At 42.3% G+C, this 16,939-nt stretch overlaps 2 protein-coding genes and 1 pseudogene across 2 annotated transcripts in view; 2 read left to right on the forward strand and 1 right to left on the reverse strand.

Moving 5' to 3' along the window:
• abcg1 (ATP-binding cassette, sub-family G (WHITE), member 1) overlaps nt 1–16,939 on the reverse strand; it is a 391,642-nt gene that overhangs the window by 123,479 nt on the left and 251,224 nt on the right. The window lies entirely within an intron of this gene.
• LOC125889561 (olfactory receptor 49-like) lies at nt 981–1,906 on the forward strand (annotated as a pseudogene).
• On the forward strand, nt 6,990–8,394 carry LOC125888485 (olfactory receptor 49-like). The gene is made up of 2 exons (XM_049575868.1): nt 6,990–7,916; nt 8,257–8,394. The coding sequence occupies exons 1-2, from the start codon at nt 6,990–6,992 to the stop codon at nt 8,392–8,394; spliced, it is 1,065 nt and encodes a 354-aa protein (XP_049431825.1).

A 16,939-nucleotide genomic window follows, 5' to 3' on the forward strand; every position in this document is an offset into this window, starting at 1 on the left:
CATGGTTCATGTCGAACCCTGCCGTACGCTTTTCCAGACATTTCCCACATTCATTAGTGCAACATCGTAGATAACTGGACTTCCTCAGGTCTTTTTTGAAGACATTTCACTTGTCATCCAAGAGGCTTCTTCAGTATCTTGTTCTGCACAAGGCGAAACGTCTTCAAGAAACACAAGCAGGTCAGCTGCCTACGATACAGCACTTATGATGACCATGACCTGATGACTGAGATTCTTCACCAACATTTCCCACGTTTCTACTGTTAAAGGAAGTTTTTCCTTCTCTGACTTAAATCTTAAGGACAGAATGGTTGTACGCTGTAAAGATGGAAAAGACCTCTGAGTTAAATTCAGTTGGAATTTTGTGATATATAATTAAAACTGACTCAACCAAACTTGATTGGTGCGACCCATTCAGTTTGGAACTTGTGTCATGTTTTCACACTGAGTCTGAAACTTTTGCACATCATTAAAACGTTCGGAACAGATTTCAATTTTCTGTGTTTTTTCCATCAGAGTCTTGAGAGACGCTTCACACTCGGCTGTCCTGTCCATTAAAGGCAAAATGCCCAGATAAAATATCTTAAAAAAACAAAAAAAGTGTCTCCATAGTTGTCACTTCTGTGACATCAGTGAGATGAACGACGTCAGACAGCTGCTGTGGGTGTTCTCCGAAAAGCATAAAAGAAGCAGCAGCAGAGTTTGAGCTCAGTCAGGACGGACGCATGGATTCACACAGTGTCACAAAGTGTTTCCTGTCTTATCTCAGCATCATGTAGACTTTAAGTAAGAGACGGGTGAGTCAGGGTGAACTGTTGATGATGAATGTCTTTACTCTGCTTATTCCTGTCGCTGTGTTCAATACGTCAGCTGCTAACAGTCCTAAACATGTGCACAGTGTGTGACAGTAAAATGTGACGCTCTGTGGAAACATTTTGTCCTCTCAACAGTGTTGTGGCTGCTTTATGAAGCCAGGGATCATGATCAACTCCACACAGGTTTCATTTTTCACCCTGGCTGCGTACTCTGACACTGGAGCCTTCAAACATTTATATTTCATGATCGTCATGTGTCTCTACATGTTGATTATCTGTGCCAACCTCCTGCTGATTGTGGTTATCTGTGTGAACAGAAGCTACATGAACCTATGTACATGTTTCTGTGCAGCCTGTTTGTAAATGAACTGTATGGTAGTACAGGGTTGTTTCCATTGCTGCTGCTTCAGATCCTCTCTGACATTCACACTGTCTCTGCTTCAGCTTGTCTCCTGCAGAATTTCTTTCTTTTCTTCTACGGAGGTGTGGAATATTTCAGCCTAGCCGTCATGTCTTATGACAGATACCTGGCTATATGTTGCCCTCTGCAGTATAACACACAGATGTCCTTTAATAAAATCACCATGCTTGTTGCTGTAACGTGGTTTTACCCTTTACTGTTCTGTCTTGTGATGACGTCGCTGACTTCCTCTTTACAGCTGTGTGGGAACATCATTCAGAAAGTTTACTGTGACAACCACTCTGTTGTCAAACTAGCCTGCGGTGACACCACAGCTGTTAACATCTACGGACTCTTCATCTCTTTGCTCTCAGTCTTCTCTCTGCTGTTGCTCATTCTTTACACTTATGGGAAGATCCTTAAAGTCTGTTTCTCTGGTTCGAAACAGACGAGACAGAAAGCTGTCAGCACCTGCACACCTCACCTCATCTCCCTCCTCAACTTCACCTTCGGGGGTTTCTTTGAAATAGTGTCAAGCAGGTTTGATATGAACAATCTGCCCAGTGTTCTGAGAATTTTTCTATCACTGTACTGGCTCACATGCCAGCCGGTTCTCAGTCCTTTAGTGTACGGTCTAAACATGTCCAAAATTCGCATCATGTTTAAAAGTCTTGTCTTTGATAAAGTGTAGAGCAGTTATGTTGAAGCCAGCTGACAGATTTCACTGTTTTCTGATGTTAAAATTGAACCTGTGGTTGTTTAACTTTAAAAAACATGAGACCTGAAATTCAGCTGCCGTGTCTTCACAACCTGCCCTCTGATGAGATATGTTAGCTTTCCACCACGCTTTCAAATCAGCGTCCATTTTCTTCTCACACTATTCTGAAATGCATTGCTACCATGATGTATGAAAGAAAGAAAGGAAAATACATGACGTGTTTTACTGAAGAGAAGCTGTTTAATAAGCTGCAGAAGATCATTTGTCCCCACTGTCTAAACATCACGTCCTCACTGTGACCTCGTCACATGACCACGTTTGGTCATTAACATATGACGTCCAAGGTACCCTGGGTGTGTTGGTTGTTGACGTTCTGGGACGCCGTGTCAACTTCAGCCTGTTACATGCATTGTCTGTTTTCAAAATACACTTCTGTTTTCACAGGAAATGTACAGTTTGATACAGTCTCTTTCAAAATAAAAGCACTACGTTGGTGCAAAACCACCAACTGATGTTTTTTCCTCCAACAACACACACGTCATTATGTTTAGCCAACACACACACGTGGTTACGTTTAGCCGACACACCCACGTGGTTACATTTAGCCGACACATGCACGTAGTTACGTTTAGCCAACACACTCACGTGGTTACGTTTAGCCCACACATGCACGTAGTTACGTTTAGCCAACACACCCACGTGGTTACATTTAGCCGACACATGCACGTAGTTACGTTTAGCCAACACACACACGTGGTTACGTTTAGCCGACACACACACATGGTTACGTTTAGCCCACACACACACGTGGTTACGTTTAGCCCACACACACACATCGTTACGTTTAGCCGACACATGCACGTAGTTACGTTTAGCCAACACACTCACGTGGTTACGTTTAGCCGACACACCCACGTGGTTACATTTAGCCCACACACACACGAGGTTACGTTTAGCCGACACACCAACGTGGTTATGTTTAGCCAACACACGCACACGTGGTTATGTTTAGCCAACATACGCACACGTGGTTATGTTTAGCCAATACACACACACACATGGTTACGTTTAGCCAACACACACACGAGGTTACGTTTAGCCGACACACCAACGTGGTTACGTTTAGCCAACACACGCACACGTGGTTATGTTTAGCCAACACACGCACACGTGGTTATGTTTAGCCAATACACACACACACATGGTTACGTTTAGCCGACAAACACACACACACACACATGGTTACGTGTAGCCACACACACATGTGGTTACGTTTTGCCAACACACACACACGTGGTTATGTTTAGCCAACACACACACGTGTTTATGTTTAGCCCACACACAGACACATCCTCAACAGCTATAGGGAGAAACTGAAATGGAGCTTCCACATTTTCTTTACAAACAGGCAAGACATTACCGCTTTCAACAAGGGAATCAGGACTGTTTGACTCATGGCTAGATTCAAATAAAAAAACCCGCAGAAATAAAATGCTCATTAAAACAGTTTAATATCTCAGACTTATCAGGTATCATGCATGAGCCTTTGTTGATAAAGGATGGTGGATCGGTGGAAGGAACCTGGCCGGAAAAAGACCTGATCACTTTCCAAAACTTTTTTGGATCGTTTAAATTTTTACTGGTTTCGGAAAGGTAGTACTCTTTGCTCTTTTTATAGCCTGAGTACAACAGTTTCTAAGCTGCCTAAATCTGAGCCAATCAGCATCAGTTTTACTTTGTCTTGCTCTGGCCCATGCGTTGTTTCTATCTCGAAGGAGACTATTTAGCTCAGGAGAAAACCAGGGGTTATTGCGACCTTTCATTCGCAATTTGTAAAAAGGAGCATGTTTGTTTAAGATGTTCAGGAAACCATCAGAAAAGAATTTCCAGGCCAGTTCCACTTCACCAATAAGATTAAGTCTGTTCCAATCAAAATTATAAAGATCATGAAAAAAAAGCTCGCTCACAAAAATGTTTAAGGTCTCTTTTGATAAGCAGTCGGGGCTTGGCTTTAGGGAGCTTAGCCTGTCTGACAGTTGCAATGACACAATGGTCACTGAGATCATTTGCAAAAATGCCTACATCAGAGTATTTATGTGGAGCATTTGTCAAGACCAAATGAAGCAATGATGACTTCTCAGGACATTTGACATTTGGACGTGTTGCCTCCTCAATAAGTTGTGTCAGATTAAAGGAGTCACACCGATTTGAGGTTGTCTGATGCTGAAGTCAACCAGTCGGAGTTCAGGTCCCCCACTAGCAGTAGCTCATTTGAATCAAAATTAGACAAATAATGTGCTAATGAGGTTAGGGCTTCAGCACTAGCAGAAGGTGGCCTGTAGCATCCAATAATATTAATAAATTGACTCTGAGCAAGATCAATTTTTAAAGCCAGCAGTTCAAATTGCTTGCAGATGGACACTGCAGATAAAAGACTAATATGAAATTTGTTTTTTGCATATACAGCGACTCCGCCTCCTTTCCTGGGGTGATCGCAGCGATGTACAGTATACCCCTTTATACTGATATCTTTATCTGGAACTGACTTACCAAGCCAAGTTTCTGATACAACAATAATGTCAGCATCCGTTGAACAAGCCCAGATTCTGATCGAATCAGTTTTTGGAAGCAAGCTGCGAACATTAATATGGATAATACCGAGACCAGACCTGACTTTAAACTCCTCCGGTGTAGAGATACAGTTAAGACCTGGCCCTGGATTTGTATGGACATTTCCTGACATTAAAAGTAGTAGCAAAATGATATAGCTTTTCTTTAGAATGTTACTACGTGAGAGACCCGAATCATAGTTTTTAGTCTTGCTGACATGAGCACAGAGACAGTCGTCTGTAAATATAAAGTTTTTCCTCAGTACAGAAAGGTAAGCAAGCGAAAGCAACATCTTACGGTTAAAAGAATCTGAATACCAAAAACTCAGTTCTGACATAGCTTTTGAGTAAGACAGTGTTTCACCCACAACACTGGGTCTCACTGATGGAGAATAAACAGCCATGCTGCCGCTCTGGTTTAGGACCCAGAGTCACACAATGAAAGTACAACAAGCAACACCAAGAGCAATGTCATTGTCACAGTTTAAAGTCAGATATTACCCAGTAGCAGACAGAGACTGGTAGTAACAGGGCAGGGCTGGCTAGCTGCTGAAAGCTAGCTGCTGCAGGGCTGCTGGGGGCTAGCTGCCAGCAGGCCCCAGGCTGCAGAGCTGGCTAGCTGCCAGCAGGCCCCAGGCTGCAGAGCTGGATGGATGGAATCAGGCCCCAGGCTGCAGAGCTGGATGGATGGAAACAGGCCTTGCTGCTGTACTGCTGCAGTTCTAGGCTGAAAACTAGCCACACTGCAGCAGCTCCCAAAGTCTCTGAACAGGCCGAGGAGGCTATCTATGGTAGCCTAGAGGCTAATCCTAGAGGCTAACTAGCTCCAGCCCCATGGAGTAGTCAGACATACAGAGAAGGATAGCCTCCCAAGACAGACACAAATTTGCCCAGTTCCACAGAGCTTGTTGTAAACTTCCAAGGCAAATCAAGCAATGGCAGATCAGCAATAAAAACTATTATGCCTAAAAGCACAAGTGAAACTGTCAAAAGATACTAAAAACTAATAAAAACTATAAAAAACACACAAACACTGAACAGAGACACCATACATGCTGCCATCTTGGATTCATGAGTGTCCTCGAGAATGTCCCCCATGTTGTTGTTGTTTATTTGCACATACAATATTCACTTTGCACTAAATATGTTCACTTTAATCCATTGCTCACTTTTTATTCACTGCTCATTATTATTATTATTATTATTATTATCATTATTATTTATTGCTGTTTCTTTTATTTTTGTACTCTTTTTGCATGCCTAGTTTGTTTTACGTTTTTAAATTTTGAAATCTTTAATCTGACTCTTTCCCCTTGACTGCTGTAACACTGGAATTTCTCAATTGTGGGATCAATAAAGGTGTATCTTATCTTATCTTATCTTATCTTATCTTATCTTATCTTATCAGAGGAGGAAATGTGTCTTTTCATTTTGTCACGTGAATTTTCACAATGACTAGAAGAATAAAACACATCAGAATCAGTGTGAGAGGTTTCTGTCTAACGTGTTTTTCAGATGACAGACTAAAGAAATGCATCAGGAGAAACTGACTCAGAGGTACAGGCCTTTATTCAGTGTCTGTGGTGTTTGGTCTCACTCCTCAGAGTCCTTGTAGTTGGTAATACTCTGACAGAGGAAGGCAGTGTAGTATCAGGTACACAGCCAAGGTACAAAAGATCTCCCAAAGTGAAAATATAAAATTGAATATATTTTATTTCAAACATTTAAAAACTAGAATAACTGCGCTGTGGTCGTTTGTCTCCGCACACCAGTGAAGTTTCCATCCAAGTGTTTTATGCACAACATTATGATGTTACTGTGATGTTGACCATTGACCAGCAAAATCTGATCAGTTCATCGCTGAGTCCAAGTGGACGTTAGTGCTTGAGATATCACATTCAAGAGAATGGGATGGATGCAGTGTCACAGTGACCTTTGACCTTTGTAACTTCACCATATGTGTGTCGGCTAAATGTAACCACGTGTGTGTGTGTCGGCTAAATGTAACCACGTGTGTGTGTCGGCGAAACGTAACCATGTGTGTGTGTTGGCTAAACGTAACCGTGTGTGTGTTGACTAAACGTAACCACGTGTGTGTGTGTGTGTGTGTGTGTGAGGTGATGAGGTCAGACTGCTGTGGTGGGCGTCCCCCTGACTTTACAAGGTTAAAAGAAGCAGACTGAGTGTGTCAGCTCAGGTGGGAGGGAGTCACAGTGTGACTGTGGCAGGTAAACACATCAGTGTTGATCCATCTAATGTCACAGCCTGTGTTACCCTGACTTTAGATAGGTAAGCTGTGTGTGTGTGTGTCATGTGTTTTCCTTCACTAACATGAAGTTCAACTTGTTAAAGGTTCACAGAGCTGTGAGGAAATGTCCTTCAATGACTGCAGTGTGTTCATCCACTGACGTGTGTTACTGAGGGTCTGATGAGCTGACAGGAGGATCATGATCAACTCCACACACTTCTCATATTTCACACTTGCTGCCTACTCTGACACCGGGCTCTTCAAATACTTATACTTCATCATTGTGATGATTTTATACATGTTGATTATCTGTGCCAACCTCCTGCTGATTGTGGTTATCTGTGTGAACAGAAGCTTACATGAACCTATGTACATGTTTCTGTGCAGCCTGTTTGTAAATGAACTGTATGGTAGTACAGGGTTGTTTCCATTGCTGCTGCTTCAGATCCTCTCTGACATTCACACTGTTTCTGCTTCAGCTTGTTTCCTGCAGATTTTCTGTTTGTACTCTTACGGAGGAATCGAGTTTTTTAACTTAGCCATCATGTCTTATGACAGATATCTGGCTATCTGTTATCCTCTGCAGTATAACACACGCATGACGTCCAGTAAGATCGCTGTGCTCACTGCTCTGATGTGGATTTACCCTCTGCTTATCAATGCTTTGATCGTGGCTGGTCTGATGTTCCCTTTACAGCTGTGTGGGAACATCATTAACAAAGTGTACTGTGACAACTATTATGTCATTAAACTGGCGTGCTCTGACACAAGACTCAATAACATCTTTGGACTCACTCACATGTTCACAGTCATCTTGGGTCTTATACTTTTAATTATCTACACGTACATCAGGATCCTCTACGTCTGTTTCTCTGGCTCTAAACAGACGAGACAGAAAGCTCTCAGCACCTGCACACCCCACCTCGCCTCTCTGCTCAACTTCTCCATCGGCTGCTTCTTTGAAATCGTGCAGAGCAGGTTTAATATGAACAATTTACCAAATATATTGATTTTTTTATCACTATACTGGCTCACATGTCAGCCGCTCATCAGCCCTTTACTGTACGGACTGAAAATGACCAAAATACGTGTTTTATTTAGAAATATGCTCTTTAGGGGAAAAACGGTAACTGACAATAATATCAGATAAAATTATTATCAACTGTCAAGATTCATTTTCTTTGGATTTTCTTCTGTTCATCAAATTATTTTAGTGTTTTTATTGTTTTAATATTAAGAACCTTTAAACTGCATTTAAGAAGCGTCGTATCATTGTTATTAATCTGAAGCAGGCACATTTCCTGATGTCCTCTGGTGACTTTCCCTCCTCTCCACTCACCTGTCCTCTCCACTCACCTGTCCTCTCCACTCACCTCCTCCTCCTCCTCCTGCAGATAGCAGATATGTATCATGTCACATTTAATCAGCTCCAAAGTTGCCGTGCACCTCATGTCTTTGTTTTCAAGGCACCAAACCCTGAACCTGACCCCGACTCAGAGCCCATACCTCTACCTGTCTACCTGCACTGTCCCAGTCCACTTCCTGCTGTCCCCTGGACCTCATTCTTCTGTGTGGACACTTTGGACTTGTCTCCGTGCCCATGAGTTTCTGTGTCCTTGATTTCGGTGAATAAATCATTGAAGTGTCTCCGTCTGCCTCGACTGTTCTTCCTGCTCTCGTCTGTCTGAGCTCACCTTTACACTTCATATTTCAGTTTTATATCCTGTTTATAACTCTGTATACATGTGTTTATTAGACTTGTTGTTGTGCATATTCATTTGATCACATTTACTATGTTTTAATACATTCTGTGTATTTACTGTAACGACTTGTTATATTTGATCCCTGGACTTTAACAGGCATCACTTTATGTCTTAGATGCTCCTCATGTCTCGACATGGCTGATTTTCTTTTATATACACATTTCAGTGCATTGTCAGTTTTTTAATAAATAACTTCCAACTTTGAAAGTTTTGAGTGGTCCTGAGGCTGCGACCTGAACTGAGTGCAGTCACAAACCAGCTGAGAACATGAGATAAACAAACACATTTATCTGAGACAGTCAGACTATAACATGCAGCTGAAAGATGGTTTGTTGTATGAACCATTTGTAAATTCTGAGCATGAACTTCCAGCTTAAAATGTAACTTGTTAAAGAACAGACTCCCCTCTGTATCTGAAATAATAATCAGTCTTATAATGAAGCTGGATGCTTTCTCTGCACCACCTCTGGCTACGCCTGTCAGTTCCAGCTAATTTTGCTTTCGGTAACTGACATCCATTACCGACAGCTAACCAGTTAAAAAAATGCAAAATGATGTGAAATACGCTTTAGTCCGGCGCTCCCTTATCTCAGTGAGCTCTACAGCATTTTGAAGCGCTGTCCTTTAATGTTTTGTGTTGTAAATGTTTACCCTTTATCTTTTTCTGTCTCGCTCTCTCTCTCTCTCTCTCACACACACACACACACACACACACACACACACACGCTGCTGCAGCACAACGCTCTAGGCTGGCTCAGCTGATCAGTGCTCAAAGCGCCACAAAACAGGTTAAAAAAATCCTCAAACTGTGAACTTCATTTTTTTCCTACACAGTGCAGCTAAATAGAGTTTAGACCTCCACATGTGCACCACTGTTCTGTAACATTCACCACTGGGATATGAAAGGAAAAATAGGGAGACAAGAGGGTCTTGCTCTGCCGACATTATTACGGTGGCACATTTCAGAGTTTTCAGGATTGGCAAGATCTCGGCCATGATGTGCCCGTACTCATCTTGTAGCTCTGGGGTCCTGGCATCTGGTAATTTAGTGATCGCCCAATCAGACAAAACAGCTGTCACAGCCCAGCTCTGCTCCACCAACCTCTCCAACATGTCGTAAGCAAAGTTCCACCATGTTGTTGTTGCCTGGAGCAGAGTGTGCTGTGGCAGTTGCATCTGGGCCTGTTTTGTTGTAAGTCCCATGGTGGCGGTGTGGCAGTGGTGAAAGTGCTTTACCAGCTTCGCTGCAGCAACCATTACGCCACTGATGTATCCGCTGAAGCCGTCATTGATAGCGAGCTGCTGCATGTGTGCGAAGCATGGCACAGAGTGCCAGGGGACGCGCTGGGGAGTTGGCTGCCACAATGTTCCTGGCATTGTCATGAACGCAGGCCACCACACGGCCGTTGAGTAGGTTAGGCTATTACTGCAACACACGCGCAGTGTGTCTGTATGCAAATTAGCCAACATACCTAACCGGTCAAAAACATTCTCTGCAGCTAACCGATTAACAGTTAACCGGTTTAACAGTTAACCGATAACATCCCTAGCTCTGGCACTTTATCATTTGTTGGGGTGAGGCCTCTCGGCCTGCAGCGGGGCATCAAGGCCAAAAGTTGAAAATGTGGTTTTGATTTCACTTAAATTGACCAATCATTTCAAAAACATTAATAAAAACAGTGTAACACTGTTAGAGAAGTAAAAACAACAATCTTTATCAGAAGAATAATCTATTTCAGAATGTTATTAAGACTTTTGAAATAAGTTTCAACATGTTGTGGACGCAGACTGATGAGGTACACGAGTACGGTGACTTGTTTTTATATCACGTGTGTTTCTGTGAGTAGATCAGGAGCCAGAGCCTTCAGCTATCAGGCTCCTCTCCTGTGGAATCATCTTCCTGTTACGGTCCGGGAGGCAGACACCGTCTCCACATTTAAGACTAGACTTAAGACTTTCCTCTTTGATAAAGCTTATAGTTAGGGCTGGCTCAGGCTTGCCCTGTACCAGCCCCTAGTTAGGCTGACTTAGGCCTAGTCTGCCGGAGGACCCCCTATAATACACCGGGCACCTTCTCTCTCTCTCTCTCTCCCTCCATGTGCAAACGTTCATGTCCCATAACTACATATCACTAACTTGGTCTCTTCCCTGGAACTTTTGTGCTTCCTTGTCTCACAGGTTCTCTTGGATCACGGTTGCGCCTGGATTTTGGGTCGTGGCAGATGCCTACTGCTCTTCTAATTATTAGTCATACTTCTAATGTTATTACACACAACATCAACAAATTCTCACTTTAAAGCTGTCGAATACTGGCTCTTGGCTAGTGACTTCCAGTGTCAGATACTGACGGGAGCAGGTGGAGCTCCCTTTCACGTTGGCATGATACGCAGCCAGTCACCATTATTGTTTACTGGTCCCCAGTGGCGTCAGGGGAAAATGTGATGAGACAACAACAAAAGTTAAAGTGACTGAAGTCCAAGTGGGACGAGTGGTGGATGTGGTGTTTGTAAAGCCAAACCCTGTTCTTTTTTCCCCAAATGTGCCCACGTGCATTTGCTGTGTGGCGCTGTACCAATGCAGTGCTTTTATTTTGAAAGAGACTGTATGCAAACTGTACATTTCCTGTGAAAACAGAAGTGTATTTTGACAACAGACAATGCATGTAACAACAACCAACACACCCAGGGTACCTTGGACGTCAATTATTGGTTATCGGTATCAGTTGAAAAAAAATCGATATTGGTGCGTCCTTATTTTGTTGGTTAAATAATTACAGATAAAGACATCTCTGTACGCTTCTTGTGGTGTGGCACAGCAGTGCCCCCTAGCTGTATTTTGAAAGGTGCTCTTTTATTCTGAAAGTCCTTGCTTTTCTATTGGTTGTTAACGTCACATGGGTAGGGTCATCGGCCATCTTGTTTGTTATTGTGCATTGAAAATGTGCTCCAGAGCATTAACAAAGAGCATGGATGCCAAGAGGTGAAGCTCAATAGAACGCCCCATAGCAACAGACTCGCCCATGGTTTCGCCCTACTGCCGCCATTTTGGACCATCAGCAGACCCGCTTGCATACAAAAACACACAGACAAACTGAAGTATATCGCTATTAATTATGCTTACAATGCTACTCACCTCGTGATAGCTTGGTCACAGCTGCTTTTTCACCTTTTTGTAAAGCAAAATATAGACTTTAAAAAAAACAAAATGAGGAAAAACGGCCGAGATGGCATCTCTACATATTACATCCACTTATGACAAGATTAACTTAATTACTCCTTCAAAATCACCCCATAAGCCAATCTACCAAAAAATAAAAAAAAATAATAAAAAAAAATCAATATTTTAACTAGAAACACATTAATGGTGACGTCATAATAAAGATTTATTTACAGTTTGTACAGTGAGGGGACAGTAATAATAATAATAATAATATATAAGCTATTTTAATATGATATATTTTAATGCTAAAGCAGTAATCAGTTCTGATAAAAATATATATATATATATATATATATATATATATATATAGATACATAGATATATATGGCCTCTTGGACCATTTTTATCAGAACTGATTACTGTTGTCCCATGAAAAGATATAATGAAATATTTGCAAAAATGGGAGGGGTGTACTCACTTCAGATTCAGTGAGACATTGTATATACATCTATATATATATATATATATACATACATATATATATATATATATATATATATGTATGTATATCTATATCTATATATATATATATATGTATGTATGTATATAACATTTTATCTTCCCTCCAAAAAACTAGCATATTAAATTGATATTAAAACAATTTAAAACGTACACCTCAGGAGTTCTTACCTGTCGGGGTCCTTCGGGAAACGGTGGAAGGCCAGGTGCGGGGTGTTCCACTGATAGTTGTTGCAGTTAATTGCACTACACCGTTTTCTTTTACTTGTTTCCTCCTCTCTCCTTGACATCTTGCATGTTGTCTGGGCGCAACAGTCCAAGCTCAACAGTCCAAAATGGCGGCAGCGCCCCTAGTGGCTGTTGGCAGAAATTCAACGGAGCTTCGCCTCTTGGTATCCATGCTCTTTGGCATTAATCTGTTTCATCCACTGCCGTCAAGTCCTGGAGGAGCTTTGTTTGTGAGTTATATCTTATATTTAGTTCATAGTTTGTGGATGTTGTGATTGTTTACTTTTAACTTTTAGAAGCTAATGCTAACAGTCAATTTTTGTTGTATGTAGCATAGCCACTTACCTAGCTCTATGTTTTAAGCTAACGGTATAATTTAACACCCTTCATGTATAAAGACATTTTCCTGTATTTATTTTTGAGTTTCACATGAAAGAGTTTCTGGCTTGTAAAGCAACTGACAAAGACAAACAGTTACTTCAACATCTGAGTCGTCATTCACTTTTTCAACACCAGAACAAGTGTTTAGCTATGTGGTACTGCGTGCAGAGTCGCGCACATGTAGTGGACAGAATACGGCTCGTGACATTTGTGCCAAATTTGAGTACATTCCCTGACAGTGTTCTTGAGATGTCACATTCACAAAAATGAGATAGATGCAAGGTCACAGTGACCTTTGACCTTTGTTCATCATTGAGTCACGGCCATTGACAGTGTGGAGGCATAGACACAGCTCAGAGGGGCTGCTGGTGACCTGAGCTCTCATTTATAAACACTGCGTATGCACAAAAGCAGCCTGAAAAAGGCGTGCGCCACTTTCTACGGAAAAGTTGTGTCATTTAAAAACAGACTTGATGGGAGAAACTGGGAAACTGGAAATTGGCGACACAGATGGAGAGATGCACGCCTGACTGTAGAAACTGTCAAATGTTTTTGGACGCACGCCATCCTTGGCTTTTGTCCATATTTACATTTTAAGTATCGATCCTACGCGCTGTTTTATAAATGAGCCCCCTGTGGTTCAGATGTTTACTCCACAACAGCTCCAGTGTCCTCACTTTGATTCTGAGCCGACACATAAATTCATGTTGTTATTGTGACATTCTGTGAAGTTACATGATGTCTTCGAACATCTCATTGTGTCTGATACGACAAATAAAGTTTGTTGTTGGTTCCTGATGTCAGGCAGTCAGTGGGTCCTCTGAGAGTGACGTCAGCGTGCTGCTGTGAGCACCGACTGGCTGGAAGAGGTTAAAGAAGAAGCTCTGAGAGTCTGACTGCTGCAGGCGACTGAGAGGACTCACACCAGGTCTCAGACTGTGTCCTGTCAGCTTGTTTCTCTGTGACTGAGAGTTCTGGTCACTTGTTTCCATCATGAAGGATGAATCTGTTCACAGATGTGTTCATGTGTGACTGAGGTGTAAACTTTATTCATGTATGACTCTGTGTCACATGATAATTCAGATTATTAATCCACTGCATGATGTTTTGTCAGCTGAATGACGGATGATGACTAACTCCACACAGGTTTCATATTTTGCACTTGTTGCCTACTGTGACACCGGGCTATTTAAATATTTATATTTCATGATCGTCATGTGTCTCTACATGTTGATTATCTGTGCCAACCTCCTGCTGATTGTGGTTATCTGTGTGAACAGAAGCTTACATGAACCTATGTACATGTTTCTGTGCAGCCTGTTTGTAAATGAACTGTATGGTAGTACAGGGTTGTTTCCATTGCTGCTGCTTCAGATCCTCTCTGACATTCACACTGTCTCTGCTTCAGCTTGTCTCCTGCAGAATTTCTTTCTTTTCTTCTACGGAGGTGTGGAATATTTCAGCCTAGCCGTCATGTCTTATGACAGATACCTGGCTATATGTTGCCCTCTGCAGTATAACACACAGATGTCCTTTAATAAAATCACCATGCTTGTTGCTGTAACGTGGTTTTACCCTTTACTGTTCTGTCTTGTGATGACGTCGCTGACTTCCTCTTTACAGCTGTGTGGGAACATCATTCAGAAAGTTTACTGTCACAACCACTCTGTTGTCAAACTAGCCTGCGGTGACACCACAGCTGTTAACATCTACGGACTCTTCATCTCTTTGCTCTCAGTCTTCTCTCTGCTGTTGCTCATTCTTTACACTTATGGAAGATCCTTAAAGTCTGTTTCTCTGGTTCGAAACAGACGAGACAGAAAGCTGTCAGCACCTGCACACCTCACCTCATCTCCCTCCTCAACTTCACCTTCGGGGCTCTCTTTGAAATAGTGTCAAGCAGGTTTGATATGAACAATCTGCCCAATGTTCTGAGAATTTTTCTATCACTGTACTGGCTCACATGCCAGCCGGTTCTCAGTCCTTTAGTGTACGGTCTAAACATGTCCAAAATTCGCATCATATTTAAAAGTCTTGTCTTTGATAAAGTGTAGAGCAGTTATGTTGAAGCCAGCTGACAGATTTCACTGTTTTCTGACGTTAAAATTGAACCTGTGGTTGTTTAACTTTAAAAAACATGAGACCTGAAATTCAGCTGCCGTGTCTTCACAACCTGCCCTCTGATGACATATGTTAGCTTTCCACCACGCTTTCAAATCAGCGTCCATTTTCTTCTCACACTATTCTGAAATGCATTGCTACCATGATGTATGAAAGAAAGAAAGGAAAATACATGACGTGTTTTACTGAAGAGAAGCTGTTTAATAAGCTGCAGAAGATCATTTGTCCCCACTGTCTAAACATCACGTCCTCACTGTGACCTCGTCACATGACCACGTTTGGTCATTAACATATGACGTCCAAGGTACCCTGGGTGTGTTGGTTGTTGACGGATTGGGACTTCATCCTGTTACATGCATTGTCTGTTTTCAAAATACACTTCTGTTGTCACAGGAAATGTACAGTTTGATACAGTCTCTTTCAAAATAAAAGCACTACGTCAGTACAACAACACCAACTAATGTTTTTTCCTCCAACAACACACACACATGATTACGTTTAGCTGACACGCAGATGTGGTTACGTTTAGCCAACACACACACGTGGTTACGTTTAGCCGACAAACACACGTGGTTACATTTAGCCAACACACACACACACACGTGGTCACGTTTAGCCAAAACACACACACACACACGTGGTCACGTTTAGCCAAAACACACATGTGGTTATGTTTAGCCGACACACACATGTGGTCACGTTTAGCCAACACACACACACACACACGTGGTCACGTTTAGCCAACACACACACACACACACACGTGGTCACGTTTAGCCAAAACACACATGTGGTTATGTTTAGCCGACACACACATGTGGTCACGTTTAGCCAACACACACACACACACACACACGTGGTCACGTTTAGCCAACACACACACACACACACGTGGTCACGTTTAGCCAAAACACACATGTGGTTATGTTTAGCCAACACACACAGATGTGGTTACGTTTAGCCGACACACACATGTGGTCACGTTTAGCTGACACACACATGTGGTCACGTTTAGCCAACACACACACACACATGGTTACGTTTAGCCAACACACACACACACATGGTTACGTTTAGCCAACACACACACACATGGTTACGTTTAGCTGACACACACATGTGGTCACGTTTAGCCAACACACACACACACATGGTTACGTTTAGCCAACACACACACACACACATGGTTACGTTTCGTCAACACACACACACATGGTTACATTTAGCCAACACACACACACACATGGTTACGTTTCGTCAACACACACACACATGGTTACATTTAGCCAACACACACACATGTGGTTACGTTTAGCCGACACACACGTGTTACATTTAGCCAACACACACATGATTACATTTCGCCGACACACACACGTGGTTACGTTTAGCCAACACACACACGGTTACGTTTCGCCAACACACACACACACACACATGGTTACCTTTAGCCAACACACACACATGGTTATGTTTCGCCAACACACACACACGGTTACGTTTCGCCAACACACACACACACACACATGGTTACCTTTAGCCAACACACACACATGGTTATGTTTCGCCAACACACACACACACACACACATGGTTACGTTTAGTCAACACACACACTGTCCAAGAGTCCAAGAGTGACACCGCGTTGTTGCTAACGTAAGCGACAGTCATGTGTACGTACCTACAAGCCCTTTTGTCCCAGAGGCGTCCATGGAAGATCCCTGATCCTCCGAGTCATGTTACTCTCAGGCCCTGGCTGTGCCAGTGACGGGCACTGTTTGCTGTTTTTGAAGAATGTTGAACTAAAAGGCAGAAATGACTTGAGATGTTTGTGGAACTTTAACATCATGTTGAGCTTGCAGTATGTGGATCTTTTAAAAAATTATTTAACCTTTATTTAGACAAGCATTCTCATTCAGTATGTTTCCATGGAAACAGTGAAGTGGAGTTGCAGTCACAGCTGGACGAGCACATTTAA

Source organism: Epinephelus fuscoguttatus, linkage group LG5 (genome assembly GCF_011397635.1).
Source record: "Epinephelus fuscoguttatus linkage group LG5, E.fuscoguttatus.final_Chr_v1".
In the NCBI taxonomy this organism is placed as follows: domain Eukaryota; kingdom Metazoa; phylum Chordata; class Actinopteri; order Perciformes; family Serranidae; genus Epinephelus; species Epinephelus fuscoguttatus.

Bases quoted from the DNA above. Each gene is read 5' to 3' on its own strand.
- LOC125888485 (XM_049575868.1), top strand. From the start codon at position 6,990: ATGATCAACTCCACACACTTCTCATATTTCACACTTGCTGCCTACTCT. The intron at 7,917-8,256 runs GTAACTGACAAT...TTTGTTTTCAAG, and splicing joins TGCTCTTTAGGGGAAAAACG to GCACCAAACCCTGAACCTGA.